The sequence below is a fragment of the Perognathus longimembris genome, chromosome 1 (genome assembly GCF_023159225.1).
Source record: "Perognathus longimembris pacificus isolate PPM17 chromosome 1, ASM2315922v1, whole genome shotgun sequence".
In the NCBI taxonomy this organism is placed as follows: Eukaryota; Metazoa; Chordata; class Mammalia; order Rodentia; family Heteromyidae; genus Perognathus; species Perognathus longimembris.
The window spans coordinates 78,504,789-78,521,402 of record NC_063161.1 but is presented as its reverse complement, the minus strand read 5'-3'; the positions used below and the strand labels follow the sequence as shown (position 1 = coordinate 78,521,402).

General features: G+C 57.6%; 1 protein-coding gene across 1 annotated transcript; it reads left to right on the top strand.

Moving 5' to 3' along the window:
- The first annotated feature begins 3,443 nt into the window (after positions 1-3,443).
- On the top strand, positions 3,444-16,064 carry Mafk (MAF bZIP transcription factor K). The gene is made up of 3 exons (XM_048330415.1): positions 3,444-3,627; positions 12,022-12,101; positions 13,326-16,064. Exons 2-3 carry the CDS (start codon positions 12,066-12,068, stop codon positions 13,758-13,760), a joined length of 471 nt encoding a protein of 156 aa, XP_048186372.1. The 5' UTR covers positions 3,444-3,627; positions 12,022-12,065; the 3' UTR covers positions 13,761-16,064.
- Positions 16,065-16,614: the final 550 nt, after the last annotated feature.

Here is a 16,614-nt window from a genome sequence, read left to right as displayed (position 1 = left end):
GCATGTGGAAACTGAAGCCCACCTCCTCCCTCTTCGGGGATCCCCTGTTCCCTCTGCTGTGAGAGGTCCTGGCTCCTCCAGGAGCCTACCCCTGACCCCTCTTTTACCCAGAAGCCATCACGATGAGGCACAGAAGCTCTACCCCTGCCTGGACAGGCTCCCACTGTAACTCTTGCAGGACCTGCTCAGGGGACCCAACGGACCTGCACTCCTGAAAGGAGCCAAGGCCCAGGACGCTTCCCCGAGGGCACAGCCCTGGCCAGCAGCTGGATGCTGGATTCCTTTGCATGGTGTCTCCTAAGCCTCTGTCCATCTGGTTGTCCATCTGGCAAGTCTCTAACCCCCTCCTGCAGGCAAGCAGGCAGTCCCCGCCCTGGCCCTGCACGGTCCACATGCTGCCTGCTGGACAAGGGCAGGCCCTCACCAGGCGCTGCAGCCCTGCACCAAGCCTGAGTTATGCATGTTCAGACAGCAAACGGCAGTCCTGGGCCCTGTCCATCCCCAGTTGCCCTCAAGCCCAGCTTCATTTTGCTAGTGTCCCAATTTCCAGATTTATTTATTTATTTATTTTTGTCAGTTGAGGGGCTTGAACTCAGGCTTGGGTGAAGTCCCTGACTCCTTTTGCCCCAGGCTAACACTCTAGCACTTTGAGTCACAGCCCCATTTCCGGTGTTTGGGGGTTAATTGGAGATAAGAGTTTCACGGCCTTTCCTACCTGAGCTGGCTTTGAACTTCGATCCTCAGACCTCAGCCTCCTGAGTAGTTAGGATGACAGGCATAAGCTCAGTGCCCATCTCTCCAAGAGATTCTAATGGGCAGAAGTGCTGGGCTCCTCCAGGGCTAGAGCTAGCTCACTTCTGCCTGCCTCCTTCCTCTCCCCTTGCTCCTCATCCTCTCCTCTCTCCTCTCTCTCCTCAGGTTCAGATCCAGCCCTCTGCTGCCTGTCCCCAAGCATCCCAGTACTGGTGTCTGATCTCAAGTGCCTCTCATTCCCCTGCATGGCCAGGACCACCTGAGTCTGCCCCTGGGCCCTCCTCTGATAGAAGGGCGGGCTGGAGGGACCCTGCCTCTCCTGGGATGCCCAGCCTCCTGGTGCAGTGTGTCTTCCCTCCCCCAAGGACTAGATATGGTGACGGGCAGATCCTGCCTGGCATTCAGGCCCTGTGGGTCACAGGACCTTTTCCAGGGACAGTTTATCAGGGCGGAACCAGCCTGGCTACTGCCCTAAAGCTATAATAAGGGGGGCATTTATCACAGCCAGCCAGGCACCATGGTGGGGAGAGGGGGAGGTCTGCAGCCATTCAGGAGTGGAACCTGGGTGACCAGGCACTAGGACCCAGCACTCATGAGGCAGAGGCAGGAGAATGCCAGGTTCTGAGCCTCCTGTTCCACCTCTTCTGGCTTCACCTAGATTGCTGCCCTACACAACCACTACCACACTCAGTTCATTGGTTGAGGTGGGGGTCTTGTTAACTTTTCTTTTCTTTTTTGCCAGTCCTGGGGCTAGGCCCTGTCCCTGAGCTTCTTTTTGCTCAAGGCTAGTGCTCTACTTCTTAAGCCACAGCACCACTCCTGGCTTTTTCTGTGTATGTGGTGCTGAGGAATGGAACCCAGGGCTCCATGCAAGCTAGACAAGCACTCTACCGCTAAGCCACATTCCCAATCCTTGCTAACTCTTTAATGCAGATTGACCTGGAACTTCAAACCTCCTGACCTCCAGTTCCAGAGTAGCTGTGACTGACTACAGGCATGAGCTACTACTGGTAGATTTCCCGCTCCTAAGGAATAAATCAGAATGAGACAAGTGTTGTTGTAACAAAAAATATGTCTGTGATCCACTGGGCATAGGTGGCTCACTCAAGAAGCTGAGATCTGAAGATCACAGTTCAAAGCCAGTTGGGACAGGAAGGTCTATGAGAGGCTTATCTCTAATTAACCAGGAAAAAGCCAAAGTGAAGGAGAGGCTCAAGTGGTAGAGGACAGCATTAAGTGGAAAAGCTGAAGGATAGTGCCCAGATCTTGAGTGGAAGCCTCAGTACTGGTACACACACACACACACACACACACACACACACACACACACACACACACACATCTGAGATCAAGTCAGAAGTGGTCTGTTGAGAAACCCAAATACTACCTGACATCTGGGAAAGAGTCCTGACAACAGCTGCCCATAGGCCACTGGGCAGATCTAGTCCTGTGTGGGAGGACAGGCGTGTCACCAGGTCATTGGTAGTCCCAGGGAGATGCATGCCACCAGTAAGAAGTCCTTTGGAGTGAGAGCAGGAAGGAGCCACAGAGTTTCCTGTATACTGAACTGTGCTGCTGAGCTTGTCACCCAACATCTGAGCCTGCTTCTCAGCACTTGGTCCTGTTTCTTAGCATGTGAACTCGAAAACACATTCACTGGGGAGAGCAGAGGAGGCGCTGGGGCCTCAGTGTGTGTCACTAGAGACCAGGTGTGCCTCCATCTCTTCTTCAAGCTCTTAGCCCATCATTCTCAGAGGGAGAACCCTAAAATACGTCTGGGGCTTGCCTGTGAGGGTTCAGAGGGGAGGCTCGGGTTCTGCCCTTTCTCTGTGGCAGGAAGATAAGGCCACCAGAGATGGGTCCCCACCTGGGGAAGGGGATGGGTCACGGGCCTTCTGGGCCCAGACCCCCTGGCCCTGTCCTGGGCTGGCCATCTCTGGGGTTGCATCTGGGCTACCCCTGGCTCCTCACGAAGGAGAAAGAGAGTGAGAAATAGTTCTCGACCTGTTACTTGGTCGAAAATGGGAATTCGAACGGCAGGTGAGGTCAACAGAGGATGCTAAGCATCCCTTCCTTCTCTTGGGGGGTTCGCCGGCTCGCAGAGCCCAGGCCTCCCCTCCCCCGCCCCCCCCCCCCCCCCGCGCCCCTTGACTCGCTGTAACACAGAGCTAACGTCCGAGCATGGCCTGGTGCAAGTTTGCACTCACGGCCAAGTCCCCGGGATCGGCTCCGCGGACGCACCCGCAGGACCGGCAGAGGGTCCCGGAAGCACAGAAAAGGACCTGGAGTCTAGACGGCGTTTGCAGTATTCCCGGAAGCCCCGTGCTCCGGCCTGCCACCCCGCCCCCAGCCAGGGCGGCGTGCAGTCCCCTCTTGCGGGCCCTGAGGACACCTACTCAGACCTGGCGGAAGGAAGCCAGTACGGAGGGGGCGTGGTCTACGGGGCGTGGCCTTAATGGGTGGGCGGGGCATCTTGGTCGACGAGCCCCACGAGGGGTTCGCCGAGGGCGTGGCTCCGTTTAGGGGCGGGACCCAGGGCGGGACCGGTTTAGGTGGGAGTGGTTTGAGCGAGCGACACTGTGGGCCCGCCAAGGGGGCGGGGCCCCGGAGAGGGGCGGGGCCTTGTCGGGGCGGTGCCTACGCGGCGGGCGGGGCGGTGACGCGCACCGACGCGCGATCCCGGAAGCGGTGTCAGTGTTGAGGAGCCGGCGGCAGGCGGGCGGCGGGCGGCGGGGACTTGTTGTTCTTGGTGAAGTCGAACCGGAGCTCGAGGCGGAGGCGGCGGCCGAGGGGAAGCACCCGAGGAGGAGCGCGCGAGGAAAGCGGGAGCCCGCGAGGAGCCGTCGCGCCCCGGCCCCGCGCGACGCCCGCCAGGTGAGGAGGGGCGGCGGCCGGGCCGCGGGGAACGGGACGAGGCCGGGACTGGGACCGGGACCGGGTCGCGGGCACGGGGCGGAGCGGGCAGCCTGGCCGCTGAGTCACGGCCTCCGGGGACCCGGCCGACACTCGCGATCGCATACCTTCCGGACGGCCCGCCCCGACGGCCTCCAGGTCCCCCTCGCGGACGCGGCCTGACCCTCGCGCACGTGCCACCGGGGCGATCGCGGGACCCCAGAGCCGAGGCCCGGCCCAGGCCTCCGCGCGGCCCGCCACGTGCAGAAGCGCCGGCCGCGATCACCTAGCCGCGCTTCCGCTCCGCGCAGGGTGAAGCCGGAGCCACCGTGCCGCGCCGCCCGGGAGACCGTTCAGCCCGGGCTCCCGGAGGCCTCTGTGACCCGTGTCACTTTCCAGTCGGCTGCCTTGCCGGGGGTGCTTGAAGGAAGGCCGTGGCGTAGAAGCCCGTGGGGGGACAGTCCCGAGAGCCCGTCGTCTTCCCCGTCACTCTCCTTAGGGTGGACACTAGCTGTGCTCTCTTTCAGTTCTTTATGTGCCCGGTTCTCAGGTGCTCCTGTTGGGTTAGCAAACAGGTGTGTTGGGCTGTGGTTCTGCACACCTTCTGCGGACCTGGGGGTGGGTGAGTAGGTGGGAGGGACCTGAAAGTAATCTGGTAAACTACAGGTTGTCCAAACCTGGCTTAGGTCTCCTTCAGGAAGAGCTAGTTGTCCCCCCACCCCCACCCCCATCCTCACCGGTGCCCGGAGATGGGCAGTCCCGCTGGCCAGGCAGAACTTGCCTGGTTCACGGAACAGCCCGCGTTTGGCAGCCCTTTGCTTTTGGATCCTGAGTTCAGTTTAGGCTGTGACTACCTTTCACAGGCTCTTGGAACCAGGTCCCTGACAATTTACTCACCATTTGACCAATAAAGGACTCGCCCTTCATTTTGCCAGGTGCTTGGCTTCAGAAAGCACTCAGACCCCCAAACCCACTTTATGCCACAGCATGAGCTCCATACTTCCCCTTTATTCACCGGCTTGGGCTTTAGGACCCCTTTCATTGTCCTTATGAGGTCTCAGGACATACTCACAGTGAAAGTTGGCTTAGTAACATGGCCTGGCCTTGCCAAACCTAACCATTTATTTGCTTATTTTTATTTATTTTTGTGCTGGTAGTAGGGCTTAAATTCTAGGCCTAAGCACTGTTCCTTAGCTTTTTTCACTTAAGGCTGGCACTCTTATCACTTGAGCCACAGCTCCACTTTGGGCTTTCTTGTTTTTGCTGGTTCATTGGTGATAAGAGTCTTACAGATGTTTCTTCTGGGGCTGGCTTTGAACCACTGCCCTTAGATCTCAGTCTCCTGAATAGCTAGGATTACAGGCCTGATCTTTTTAAAAAGGTGTGCGTGTGGAAGCAAGTGGGTGGGGTCAGGAAAGGCGTGGGTGGGCTGTGCAAGTGGGTGGGGCCTGTTGCACTGTGCCCAGCTAACACCAACTATGAGAACTTTGCCCCTTAGCTATCGGTGCCGGAATGTCTGAGTCTGACCTTGGTAATGGGACTCTCCCTTTAAAACTACACCTCTCCTTGTTCCAAAATCAGCCCGTATATATTAAAGCAAGAAACACGACCATCTTCTCTGGATCCCATTTGCCTTTTTTACTTGAACTGAGCCGGGCCTTGGAGAGACAGGTTGCGGGCTCAGGGCTTTGTGCTTTCCAGGTGACTGCTAAACACGAGGGTTGGACAGTGGGTGCTCAGGAGGACAGTCTTTTCCAGGGTTGGGGTTTTTCTCCAGCTCTTGCCAAGACTGCCGTTGAGCAACAGTTTTCTGGATTATTCTTTGTCCACCCAAGTGGCTTTCACTCTGAGAGGGCCAGAGGAGGGTTTGTTTACAGTCTCGGGTGAAGCTGCTTGCTGTCTAGACCCAGAAGAAGTTATGCCTGTTTCTGCCCTGGCTGTATCTAAGTCTAAAGGTTTCTGGAGTGGAAATTCTGGATTTCAGGTCCAGTCCACACGGGAAATGGAAATGCTGCCAGCTGGGAGAATTGTGTGTGGCGGATCTGAGCAGTAAACAGTGACTCACACTCCTTTCCCCTCCCCTTCCCTCTCCTCCCTTCTCCTCCCCTCCCCTTTGCTAATGGAAGATGCATTGCTCCAGAATTTACTTTTGCTTTTATAAGTCACAGGCTCTGTGTATTTCCTCTTTCGTACAGTTTCAGGAAACTGAAAGTATTATCTGGAAGTTGTAGCATTTCTAAGCAGGTAGAAGCAATGCCCACAGCACCATCCAGTGTTCTGAAGGCACTGGGATGGCCAGGGGTACAGCCTGCCTGCTCTGAGGTCAGGTTTAGGGTTAGTGCCTGGTTGGGCACCTGACTGTTCTTCCATGTGGCCATCTGGCAGGTTTTTTGTTTGTTTGTGGGAAGGAGGGACAAGTTGGGGGGTGGCCACCCTCTCTCTAGTGCTCCTTCTGTGCCCAAGCCCAGCTCTTTCACAGCAGGCCTTTCTCTATACCTTGAATCTTAGGTAGAACATCCTCCATTGCTTACCGGGAGCTCTGATAGAAAGTTCTAAAACTAAGTTTTGGTCCAAGGTAATTGGCTACCCCAAACAGGGCAGCTAGGGGGGAGTTGAAGGGGTGGGGACCCTGTGCTCAATGCAGCTGGAGGGCATAAAGGTCCAGAGGAAGCAGCCTGAGGTGGTGATTGGACTAGGGAATGGGGGATTCAGGAGGGACCCCCAAGACCTCTGCCTGCCTGTGGGGCCAGAACTGGGATCCTGTTGAGTCAAAGCCATAATGTGGACAGAAGCTGGGCCTGAGCTGGTGCCAGGCTGTGGGGACTGGCGGGAGGGCAGACGCACGTGGGGTCATGTCGTGGGCTAGGAGGAGAGACGAGGGCTAAGTGATTATGGGTGGGGGTGGCTGTTCTCCATGATGGAGAAGCAGAGCAGAGAAGGGACTGACGGGTCTGGGCTCTCAAGTATACCCAGAGATTGAGAGCAGCTGAGGCCCCAGGACACCTGGAGACAGAACAGAGCCCTGGCCAGGAGCTGGTGGGCCATCAGCAAGCTGGAGGGGGGCAGGGGGGCACAGCTGCCACGCAGGTGTTCTGTGCACCGTCCTGACTGAGTCAGTCACCTCGGGATGTCGCTGGGATGACACAACTTCCTCGGGCTGCAAATGCAAGGTGACCAGACGTCCTCCAGGCGAGGCAGACGGTTGTAGAGGGCTGCCAGCCAGGGCCAGGCTGTAGGCTGGGACACATATTGCATACTGAGGGGCCTTGTCCTATCCCAGGTGGGAGGGTGGCGGAGACCTTCCTGGGTCTTAGTGGGAGGAACTGTCATTTGCCCATCTGTGTGTGTTACTGCCCATCCAAGGCTGCAGTTAGTTGACAAGTGCAGGTAGCCATGTCTCTACCCAAGCTTCAAGTCTCTCCCCATCAAAGTGTATGCATTGCTGCCTGCCTGCCCGCCTACCTGCTTCTTTCTCTCTGTCTCTGTCTCTGTGTGTGTCTTTCTCTCATCTCTTTCTCCTTCTTTGTTTCTCTGGTACTGGGGTTTTTGAACTCAGGTGCTCTACCATTTGAGCTATACCCCAGCCCCTTCTGTGTTAGTTATTTTTCAAACAGGGTCTCACATTTTTGTCCCAGCTAGCCTCAGATCTCAATCCTCCTTTTTCTGCCCTCTACTAAGTAGCTGGGATTACAGGCTTATCTCACTGCCTCCCTTGAACCTGCTCCTCTCAGAGAGAACATGTCTACTCTTCCTGTCTTCATCCTGCTCCTCCATCTTTCTACCACATCTGGAGACCTGTGGAGAACAGAACTAGAAGGGCGTACCCCACGTTAGGTTTGTTAGAAGGGCTGGGGGCTGTAGGGAGGCAGGGACATGAGGCTGCAGCCACGGTCACCCCTGAAGAATGAAGGCATTCTGGAGACCCTCCCTGTCCCCAGCTCAGCAGCCGGGCTTGGCAGAGGATGAGGACGGTGGTCCAGGCTAGTCTCCATGCCACTGAGCATTGGACCTCCGTGTGGCCTCCTTTCCTCCTAAGAGGTCCACCCTAGGACTGCTGGGCCTGCGGCTGTTGGCCACTCTGCTTTCTTTTTGGAGAATACCCTCTCTGGTTGGTATGGGCCCTCCTCTTCCTGAGCCAGAGCTTTGAGGGGAGAGGGCTGCTGGGGGAGAGGGTGGTGAGGGCAGCCGGCAGGCCATGAACCCTTGGGATAGGAGACAGTGGTCCTGTCTTGCCTGTACCCTGAAAGGCTTGTTTCTGGGCTGTGGGTGGGCTACTTGCTGTTCCACCCCCAGCTGATTCCCCATCCTCTATAGCAAACCTCCCTGCCTTTGATGGAACCAGGGCCCTCTGCCTTGGTTCTTACTGGGGTTAACAGGCTGGCCACCCCAGCTCTGGTGCTGTGGCATGGGTGTCACCTGAAGCTGTGGCTGCCTCTCTTTCCTGCAGAGGAGGTGAGGTAGACCAACCCTGCCAGTGCCTTCTGTTCAGATTGCCACCTGGCCATGGCATTTCCAACTTTTCTTTTTTTGCCAGTCCTGGGCCTTGGACTCAGGGCCTGAGCACTGTCCCTGGCTTCTCTTTGCTCAAGGCTAGCACTCTGCCACTTGAGCCACAGTGCCACTTCTGGCCATTTTCTATATATGTGGTGCTGGGGAATTGAACCCAGGGCTTCATGTATACGAGTCAAGCACTCTTGCCACTAGGCCATATCCCCAGCCCGGCATTTCCAACTTTCTAACCATTTCAGGTACAGTAGTCACCAAGAAGTATGTCCACGGGCCGGGTGCAGTGGCGCACACCTGTCATCCCACCTACTCAGGAGGCTGAGATTGAGTGTCGCAGTTCAAAGCCAGCCCAGGCAGGAAAGTCTGTGAGACTCTAGTGAACCACCAGAAACCCAGAAGTTACACTATGGCTCAGAGTGGTAGAGTGCTAGCCTTAGAGCTGAAGAGGCCCAGGGACAGTGCCCAGGTCCTGAGCCCAAGCCCTAGGACAAGCACAAAAAAAAGAAAAAAAAAAGAAAGCGTTTCCACGCAAGGTGCCGCCTTGTGGCCAGTTGCCTCTCTAGGATGTGCTTGGACTTCCCTGGGACTTCCTGTGGTGTAGTGCTTATCCACCTGCTGCCCATGTGGCCTCCCACCCCTGTACCGGACTCAGGAAAGGGTCCTTCCAGCTGTGCCTGTAGCTTCCAGGACCCTCCCTTCCAACAGCCTCTCGTTTTACAAACTCTTTTTCCTTTCTTTTAATTGTACCAGTCCTGGGGGCTCAAACTCAGGGCCTTAGCTTTTATTATTATTATTTTTGCCGGTTCTGGGCCTTGAAATCAGGGCCTGGCCACTGTCCCTGAGCTGCTTTTGCTCAAGGCTAGCACTCTATCACTTGACCCACAGCACCACTTCCGGCTTTTTCTGTACATGCGGTGCTAAGGAATCGAACCCAGGGCTTCATGTATGTAAGGCAAATATTCTACCGCTAGTCATATTCCCAGTCCTGTCCCTCAGCCCTTTTACCCAAGACTGACACACGCGTCACTACTCCACTGTGGGCTTTTTGGTGGTACACTGGAGATAAGAGTCGCACAGACTTTCCTGCCCCAGCTGGCTTCAAACGTTGGTCTTCAGATCTCAATCTCCTGAGTAGCTAGGATTACAGGCGCACACCACCAGCCCTTGGCTACAAACTCTCTCATACCTACAACATTCTCCTGTGGCTAGGCACCAGTGGCTCTTGACTGTAATCCTAGTTCCTTGGGAGATGAGGTCTAGAGGTTTGAGATTCAAAGCCAGCCCAAGCAGAAAAGTCGTTGTGACTTCCAATTCAGAAAATACTGGACAGGCAATTTGTAAAGCACAAGCTGTGAGTAAGCAAGCTAAGCAGAATAACCCCAAAACTCTCCTCTGGACCTCTCCCCAAAGCTAGCTGTCCCTCTCCTTGTCTTTGATGTGTAAAGCAACTTACGCCAGCCTGGTGTGGATGGATTTTGTGCGCCCTCAGCCCATTACCTGCAGTCCATCTAGGTCTCCCCTGCCTCTCTGGCAGACTGCCCAGGCCCTAGCCAGGCCTGTCAGGTTACCCCGAAGAAGGGTCCAGTCTTCCCCCACAGAGCCGGGCTTCTGCCCCCAAGTGGAAGGTGTAGATACAGTGCTGTGGGTTGTGGGGCTTGGCCGGTGGTTCTACAGGCTGTGCTGGAGGAGGCACGGGTGGTGGTAGGGGGCAAGCTGGTCTTTCACCTGGCAGGCTCCCTGTGCTCTGGGACTTTTGGGAGCTGGCATGTCCCTGGGGCTTTCTCACTGAACCCCTTTTTTTCCTGAGGGCATGACCTCTAGAGGTGGAGGCTTCCCTCACTCATCTCAGAGTGTTGTCAGGGGTGTCACAGGCCACTTAGGGAGGGTGGCCGCTGTCCACATCCGCAGAGTCCTCACCTCATCCTGGGATGGGCTGGAGGACTGAGGAAGGATCTCCCAGCTGAGGTCCCCCACCATGATCCCCCGGCAGGGAGCCTGTGGCTGCTCTTCTGGTGCCCCTGTGCCGGGAAGCCCACTGTGCAGTGGGTGTGGCAGGTCTGAGCTGGGGGAGGGGCTTGCATACTGCCCACGGTGACCTTGTGCTGGCCCATACTGACCCTCTTGGGGTCACCTGGGTGTTGTGTACCCATCCTGGCCACCCCTATACCCCCAGCGCAACCAGCTCAGCACATCCCTGCACCTCAGGCCTGGCCAGAGGCCCCTTCCCCAGCTCCTCCCTTTTCCGCCAAGCCCATGCGCGGGAGGGGTGCCCCTGTGTGGGAATGTGCCGGCTCTGTAAACAGCCTGCGTGACTCACCCCATAGCTATGCCACTGACGCCGAGGCTGAGCGAAGGCCCCGGCCCCTCCTCCCTCACTCGGAAAACTTTCTCATGGCTCCCAGGCGCCTGGCTCCTGTGGGTCACTCGCTCACAAGGTGGCTTGTGCCATGTCCCTGTAACCCAGCTGGGGCCTCCACGTGATGGGGGCCCCCCCTGGTGGTTGGTGAGGATATAGGAGGAGCCCTCCACAGGGCCTCACCACCCCAAGCCCTAGCTAGCCCCACAGCCTTCTGGCCCTGACTACTGTCAGCACCCCTGGAAGCAGTTGAGACCCTGCCTCGCATTGGCTTTCTGGCAGTAGAGGGTGGAGGGGGGCCAAGGAGATTGGTCCCCATAAGGGGCAAGCCTACAGGGGGGATGGATTCAGGCCCAAGGGCCCAGGTGGGGGAGGCTGCCTGCCATTTGCTAAATATGCCCTCGGTGCCCTTGTTTCCTTGCCCTGTTTTCTCTGAGGCTCCTCTGCACTGCTCACCTAATCAGGGTCTGGGGTTCGGGGTGTGGGAGTGGAGAGGTGCCCTCTCAGAGGCCTTCAGCGCACTTCCTGCCCCCACCCCTTCCTCAGGCAAGTGAATGAGTTTGTTTACTGACAACCTCGTGATGGGTGATGTCTTCCGCACAAGCCTGACCTGAAGTCATGATTGCTTTTGGGCTTCTCCGTTTCCATGGCGACCACCCGGGGTTGGCTACTTCCCAAGGTCGCCATGGCAACTATCAGAGGGGAATCATGCTTGGGATGCTTTGGCTGGGTTTTTCATGAATGATTAGAATGTGTGACACAATGCAGACTGGAAACCGAGAAGGGCGGGCGGGCTAGGGGGCTGGCTGGCGGGGACAGGAACAGGACAGCTCCAGCCAGTCTGCTGATTAGGTCTGGGAGCAGCCTCCCACCTCCCCACCTCTGGGCCACAGCCTTTGAACTTGCCGTCCACCCGAAGCTCTGGGGCAGCCTGGGTGGGTGGTCATGCCACAGCTGCAGCCTCCTTCACTGAGGTAGGTGACCCTTAAGCTGCCAGGTGGGGTGGCCGGTCCTCTGCCCCAGCCCACCTTGGGGGCAAGGACAGGGACTTCCGGTCTCCCCAGGGAGCCAGGCTGAGTCTGGGACGCCATCCAGTGGCTGGTTACACGCCTTTGGTCTTGAAAGGGGAGAAAGCTTTGTGGTCACTTTGGTCTCCAGGACACTCAGCACCTGGGGCCTCTCGGGTGCAAAAGTCTTGTCTGGGTTCAGGAGGGGAGTGAAGAGTGAAGACAGGAAGCCAGCATTGCTAACAGCTCAAGTTCATCCCCAGTGCCAGAGAGGCCCGCACACTCTGGGGTGGTGGCTGGAGGCAGCTGCTGAGGATGGGGGGCTGGTGTTGGCTGCTCTGAGGGCTGAGGCTGGACTTGAGGACCGTCCTCTACCATGTTGGGGGCTCTGGGACCCTGCTGTTTGAACACTCGTGGCCCTTGGAGCACCCCACAGACAGGCAGGGTGCTATGCGGAGCCTGCCTGGGTCTGACCCCTGCCTCTCCCGTGTTCCTCTCTCTCTCCAGCTGCCATTTCCAAGTGCTTCTGTCCTGGTGACTGTGCCCGGGTTATGACGACTAATCCCAAGCCAAACAAGGCATTGAAGGTACCGTGGGGAGAGGCTGGGGGGTGGGGGCGGTGTCCCGCCTCAGGCTGGCGGAGAGATCCTGCTTAATCCAGGAGGCCCTTTTCTCCCCTGGGGAATAGAAGGGCTTGTCCGCAGGAATGGGTGGAGGGCCATCGAATGGGGGGACGTCCAGCAGGAGAAGGGGAAAACAGACAAGGGATGGTGGCCTGGAAGACCTAGGCCATGTGACACTGGGTGGGAGGGCGGGCAGCTGCAGACCCTGCTCCTGCAGAGCCAGAGGTGCACACGATGGCCCTGTGACAGCAGGGTGATCCTGCTCTGGGGTTGGCCAGGCCCCTTCTCCTTCCTAGGTGCCCTCAGCCCCCCCATGGTCAAGGGGTGACCGTGAGCCAGCTCTCCCATCAGCTCCTGGGAGGCACCCTAGCTTTGCCCCCAGGTGGTAGGTGGGGGTGGGGGTGCTATGCATTCCCATGGTTTGCCTGGAAAGGCTGTGCCAGGCCTGGGGCTCTGGAGGCTCCTGCACTATGGCCTGTGACCTCCACAGTGATGACTAGCAGTGACACAACCACTGCTCTCCTTACGGGAACTGTTCAAAGAAGGTCACAGCCACTGGGTGTGGTGGTTCACGCCTATAATCCCAGCTACTCAGGAGGTGGACAGCAAGAAGAAATTGATCTCAAGGCCAGCCTAGATAAAGTGATTGTGAGACCCTGGCTCAAAAGCAAAATAAAAACTAAAGGGCTGGGGCGGATGTGGCTTAAGTGATACAGACCAGCCGGGCACTGGTGGCTCTGGCTCGCACTTGTAATCCCAGCTACTCATGAGGCTGAGATCTAAGGATCACAGTTTGAAGCCAGCTTGGGCCGGAAAAGTATCCAAGACTCTTTTCTCTGATTAACCAGCAAAAAACTAGAGGTGGAGCTGTGGCTTAAGTGATAGAGCATTAGCCTTGAGCATAAATGCTCAGCGACAGACAGCACCAGGCTTCTCTGTTCAAGCCCTGGTAGTGGCACCAAAATAAAAAAGTCAGGGAGGCTTTTCTTTCCAGACTGTGGAGGTCTCCGAAGGTTAATCCATAGTACTACCAGAATAAGGTTTGGAGACCCAGAGCAGCTAGAGTCAGCCCTGGGCAGGGGCAGGTGGGGGGCACTGCTGGGTCTTTCTGCCTTCCTTCCCCAAGCTGCCATGTGGCTGGCTGATCCTGGGTTCCCTCCTTGTCTCGCCCTGCTGCGGCCCCTGCAGGTCAAGAAGGAGGCGGGTGAGAATGCCCCAGTGCTCAGTGACGATGAGCTGGTGTCCATGTCGGTGCGGGAGCTGAACCAGCACCTGCGGGGACTCACCAAGGAGGAGGTGACGCGCCTGAAGCAGCGGCGCCGCACCCTGAAGAACCGAGGCTACGCTGCCAGCTGCCGCATCAAGCGGGTGACACAGAAGGAGGAGCTGGAGCGCCAGCGGGTGGAGCTGCAGCAAGAGGTGGAGAAGCTGGCCCGAGAGAACAGCAGCATGCGCCTGGAGCTGGACGCCCTGCGCTCCAAGTACGAGGCCCTGCAGACCTTCGCGCGCACCGTGGCCCGAGGGCCTGTCACGCCCACCAAGGTGGCCACCACCAGCGTCATTACCATCGTCAAGTCGGCCGAGATCTCCTCCGCCTCTGTGCCCTTCTCGGCCGCGTCCTAGTGCCTGCTGGGGGGCCGGGTGGGGGCAGCGGCATGGCTCTCCTGCCTGCCCTAATGTCCCTGGCACAGACTCTGACCTTCCAGCCATGGCACACCCTGCGGGGGCCCAGGACAGGGACAGCAGACGCAGGATGAAAAGTAGGCTCTTGTGAGCTGGGTGCCACATGCTGCCCCCCCCCCACGCACGCATACACACACGTGCACACACTCTCACACCCGTACTTTCCCCCCTAAATGTGTGTTTCCAGGAAGTGTGGTCACCCCGGTGGGTTCTGCCTTTCCCCATGGGGTCTTCCAGGAAGAGCAGCCCTAGTGCTAGGCCCCTGTGGCCTTGAGCGGGGACTCAGCCTTCCAGTCCTTCCACAAGCAGCAGCCATCAGCCCTGTTCCGCTGTGCCCGGCAGGGGGCGGGGGATGGGGTCAGCGGGGTTGGCTGGGGTGCATGCACCTCACCACACACCTCTGCCTGGGGACAGGACAGGGGGCCTGTGGGCAGCTCTGGTCTTCCAGCTTTCCCTGTCAATGTTGCTATGGCCTGCTTTAGCCCCTTGCACCCGGCCTGTGCCTCCAGAGGGGGTGAGGGGAAGGTGGGCCTGGGGTGCCTCCCTGTGTCAGTGCACGCCTGCAGTCACAGCCCTTCTGCATCAGCACCGGGGTGCCGGAGGACCAGCCTGCCTGCCGCTGGGGGGTGGGGGTGGGGGAGGCATCCAGTATGTGTGCAGAGAGTTTCGTGGATGTTGTGAATTCTCGCAGTGTTCTGTGACCCAGCGAGGCCTCTGGTGGGGTGCAGGAGCCGGCCAGCCCTCCTGCATCTCAGCAGGGACAGCTGTGGAGTGGGCAGCTGCTCGCCCTGCTCTGAGGGAGGAGAAGGTGAGCAGCCGCAGGAGGCCGGGGAATCGTGCTAGAGGTGGACGTGCGAGTTCAGGACTTTGGTTCCTGCAGCTGGGGGAGATGGGCAAGGAGGAGGGCAGGCAGGTGGGGTCCAGGGCCCCGGGCTGTGGAGGAGGCCAGAGGGGTACATTGGGGAGGGTCAGGGGGCACAGGCAGGAGAGCCTCAAGGACTTGCCTCCTGGGATGCAGTCACCCAGGTCCTTTGTTCTGATTGTCAGCTGGTGTTTGCATCTGCGCTGTCCTGGGACATAGAGGGGTGGTGGCAGCCCACGGAGCCTCCCTCATGCTGCCAACCAGAAAGCATGTGTGGCAGGCAGAGGCCAGTCCCCTTAGGCCTGTCCCCTCACACCAGCAGTATGAGTCCCCCCCCCCCACACACAGATTGCTAAACTGCTGGGCAGGGACTGGCCACATCAGGATGAGGGCATGGGACCCACACCCCCAGGGGCGGCCATGTGCTCTTGTGTCCGAGATGACGCTGGAGTCCTCTGTGGCACAGCCCTGTGTGGCTCATCACCTCCTAGGCCCTGGGGATTGCAGGAGGCCAGGCCAAGCCGCAGCCCAGCCCCTTGCAGGGGCCTACGGGCGCTTAGGAAATGCCATCGTGCCATAGCCATGGTAGGTAATCCATATTGGATATCAATAGGACCGTGGGAAGTATTTAGAAAGAGAGAATCTATCTAATTATATACACATTTTATCATATAGATTTTTCAGAACAGTTTTCCAGTTTGATACTGTAGTTCTCTACTAGCATGGAGTTGGCCAGACGGTGGGTGGGGTAGGGCACAGGACCCCTTCCCCCCGACTTCCACAGACTGGCCGCTCTTTGTGGACCCTGCTCCGCGGGTGGGCCTGCTGGGGTGGAAGATCTCTCCAGTCTTGGGGTCTTAGCACCCCACCTCACGGGACTGCGGCAGGCAGGTGACTGCTCTCAGCCTCTGGTGCTTTGCTAAAGATGGGGTTCCTTACCCTCTGCCTCTGGGGCGACCCGCCCAGCCCCTCCCAGGCCACCCAACAGGTGCCCTCTGCTTTAACTTCAGATCACTGACATTTTGTTGTCACGATTTAATATATGGATTTATTTTTTAATTTAAGAAAACAAAACAAAAAACAAAACAAGAACCTCTCTGTGGCATGGGTTTCTTTTCTGTCTGGTGCCTCCACTCCCCAAAGAAGTCAAGCTTTGCTTCTGAGGTGTCGGAGGCCGGTCCGTGATGGCCCTGGCTTCCCTGGCTTCTGCCTTGGTAGTTTCATTTCAATATTTATTATTTTTTTGTGCTGCTTTTTCCCACGATATAAATTATTGAGATCATATGCTGTGCTTCCCCCCCACCCCCCCACCTAATTTATTGCTGTACATGTTGCGCTGTGACTACTTTTTATACCCTTGCAATAAAGAGTTTCCTGTTTCAGATGCTGCTTGTGCATGGCTGGTGCTCTGGGTGAGGAGCCCTGCGTCCTAGGTTGTGGGGTGCACCCAGCATTCCCTCTCATAACCCCATTTTCCCCCTGTGGCCCAGTCTGTAGTGGCTGGGTCAAGATCTCAGGTCTTGGCTGGCACCAGTGCTTATCCTTGTAATCCTAGCTACTCGGAGGCTGAGATGTGAGGATCATGATTCAAAGCCAGTCAGGGCAGTTCACCAGCAGAAACCCAGTAGTTTGGTTCAAGTGGTAGAGTGCCAGCCTTGAGCAGAATAAGCTGCATGTGATGCCCTGAGTTCAAGCCCAAAGTACAAACATGCCAAAAAAAAAAAAAAAGATCTCAGGCCTGCCCCCTGGGAATGTGGAGCCGCTGCGGGGGGACATGAACACCTGTCCTGTGCAGACAGCGCACCTATCCTGGTGGAGGCCCCGGTAGCACAGGTGGCGGGCCCTGCCCCCCCCCCCCCCGCCCCCTTGCCTAGCTTAGTTGGCTGCGATGAGCCTGAGCCTGAGCCTGCTGGCTCTCGAGAGGAGCACAGG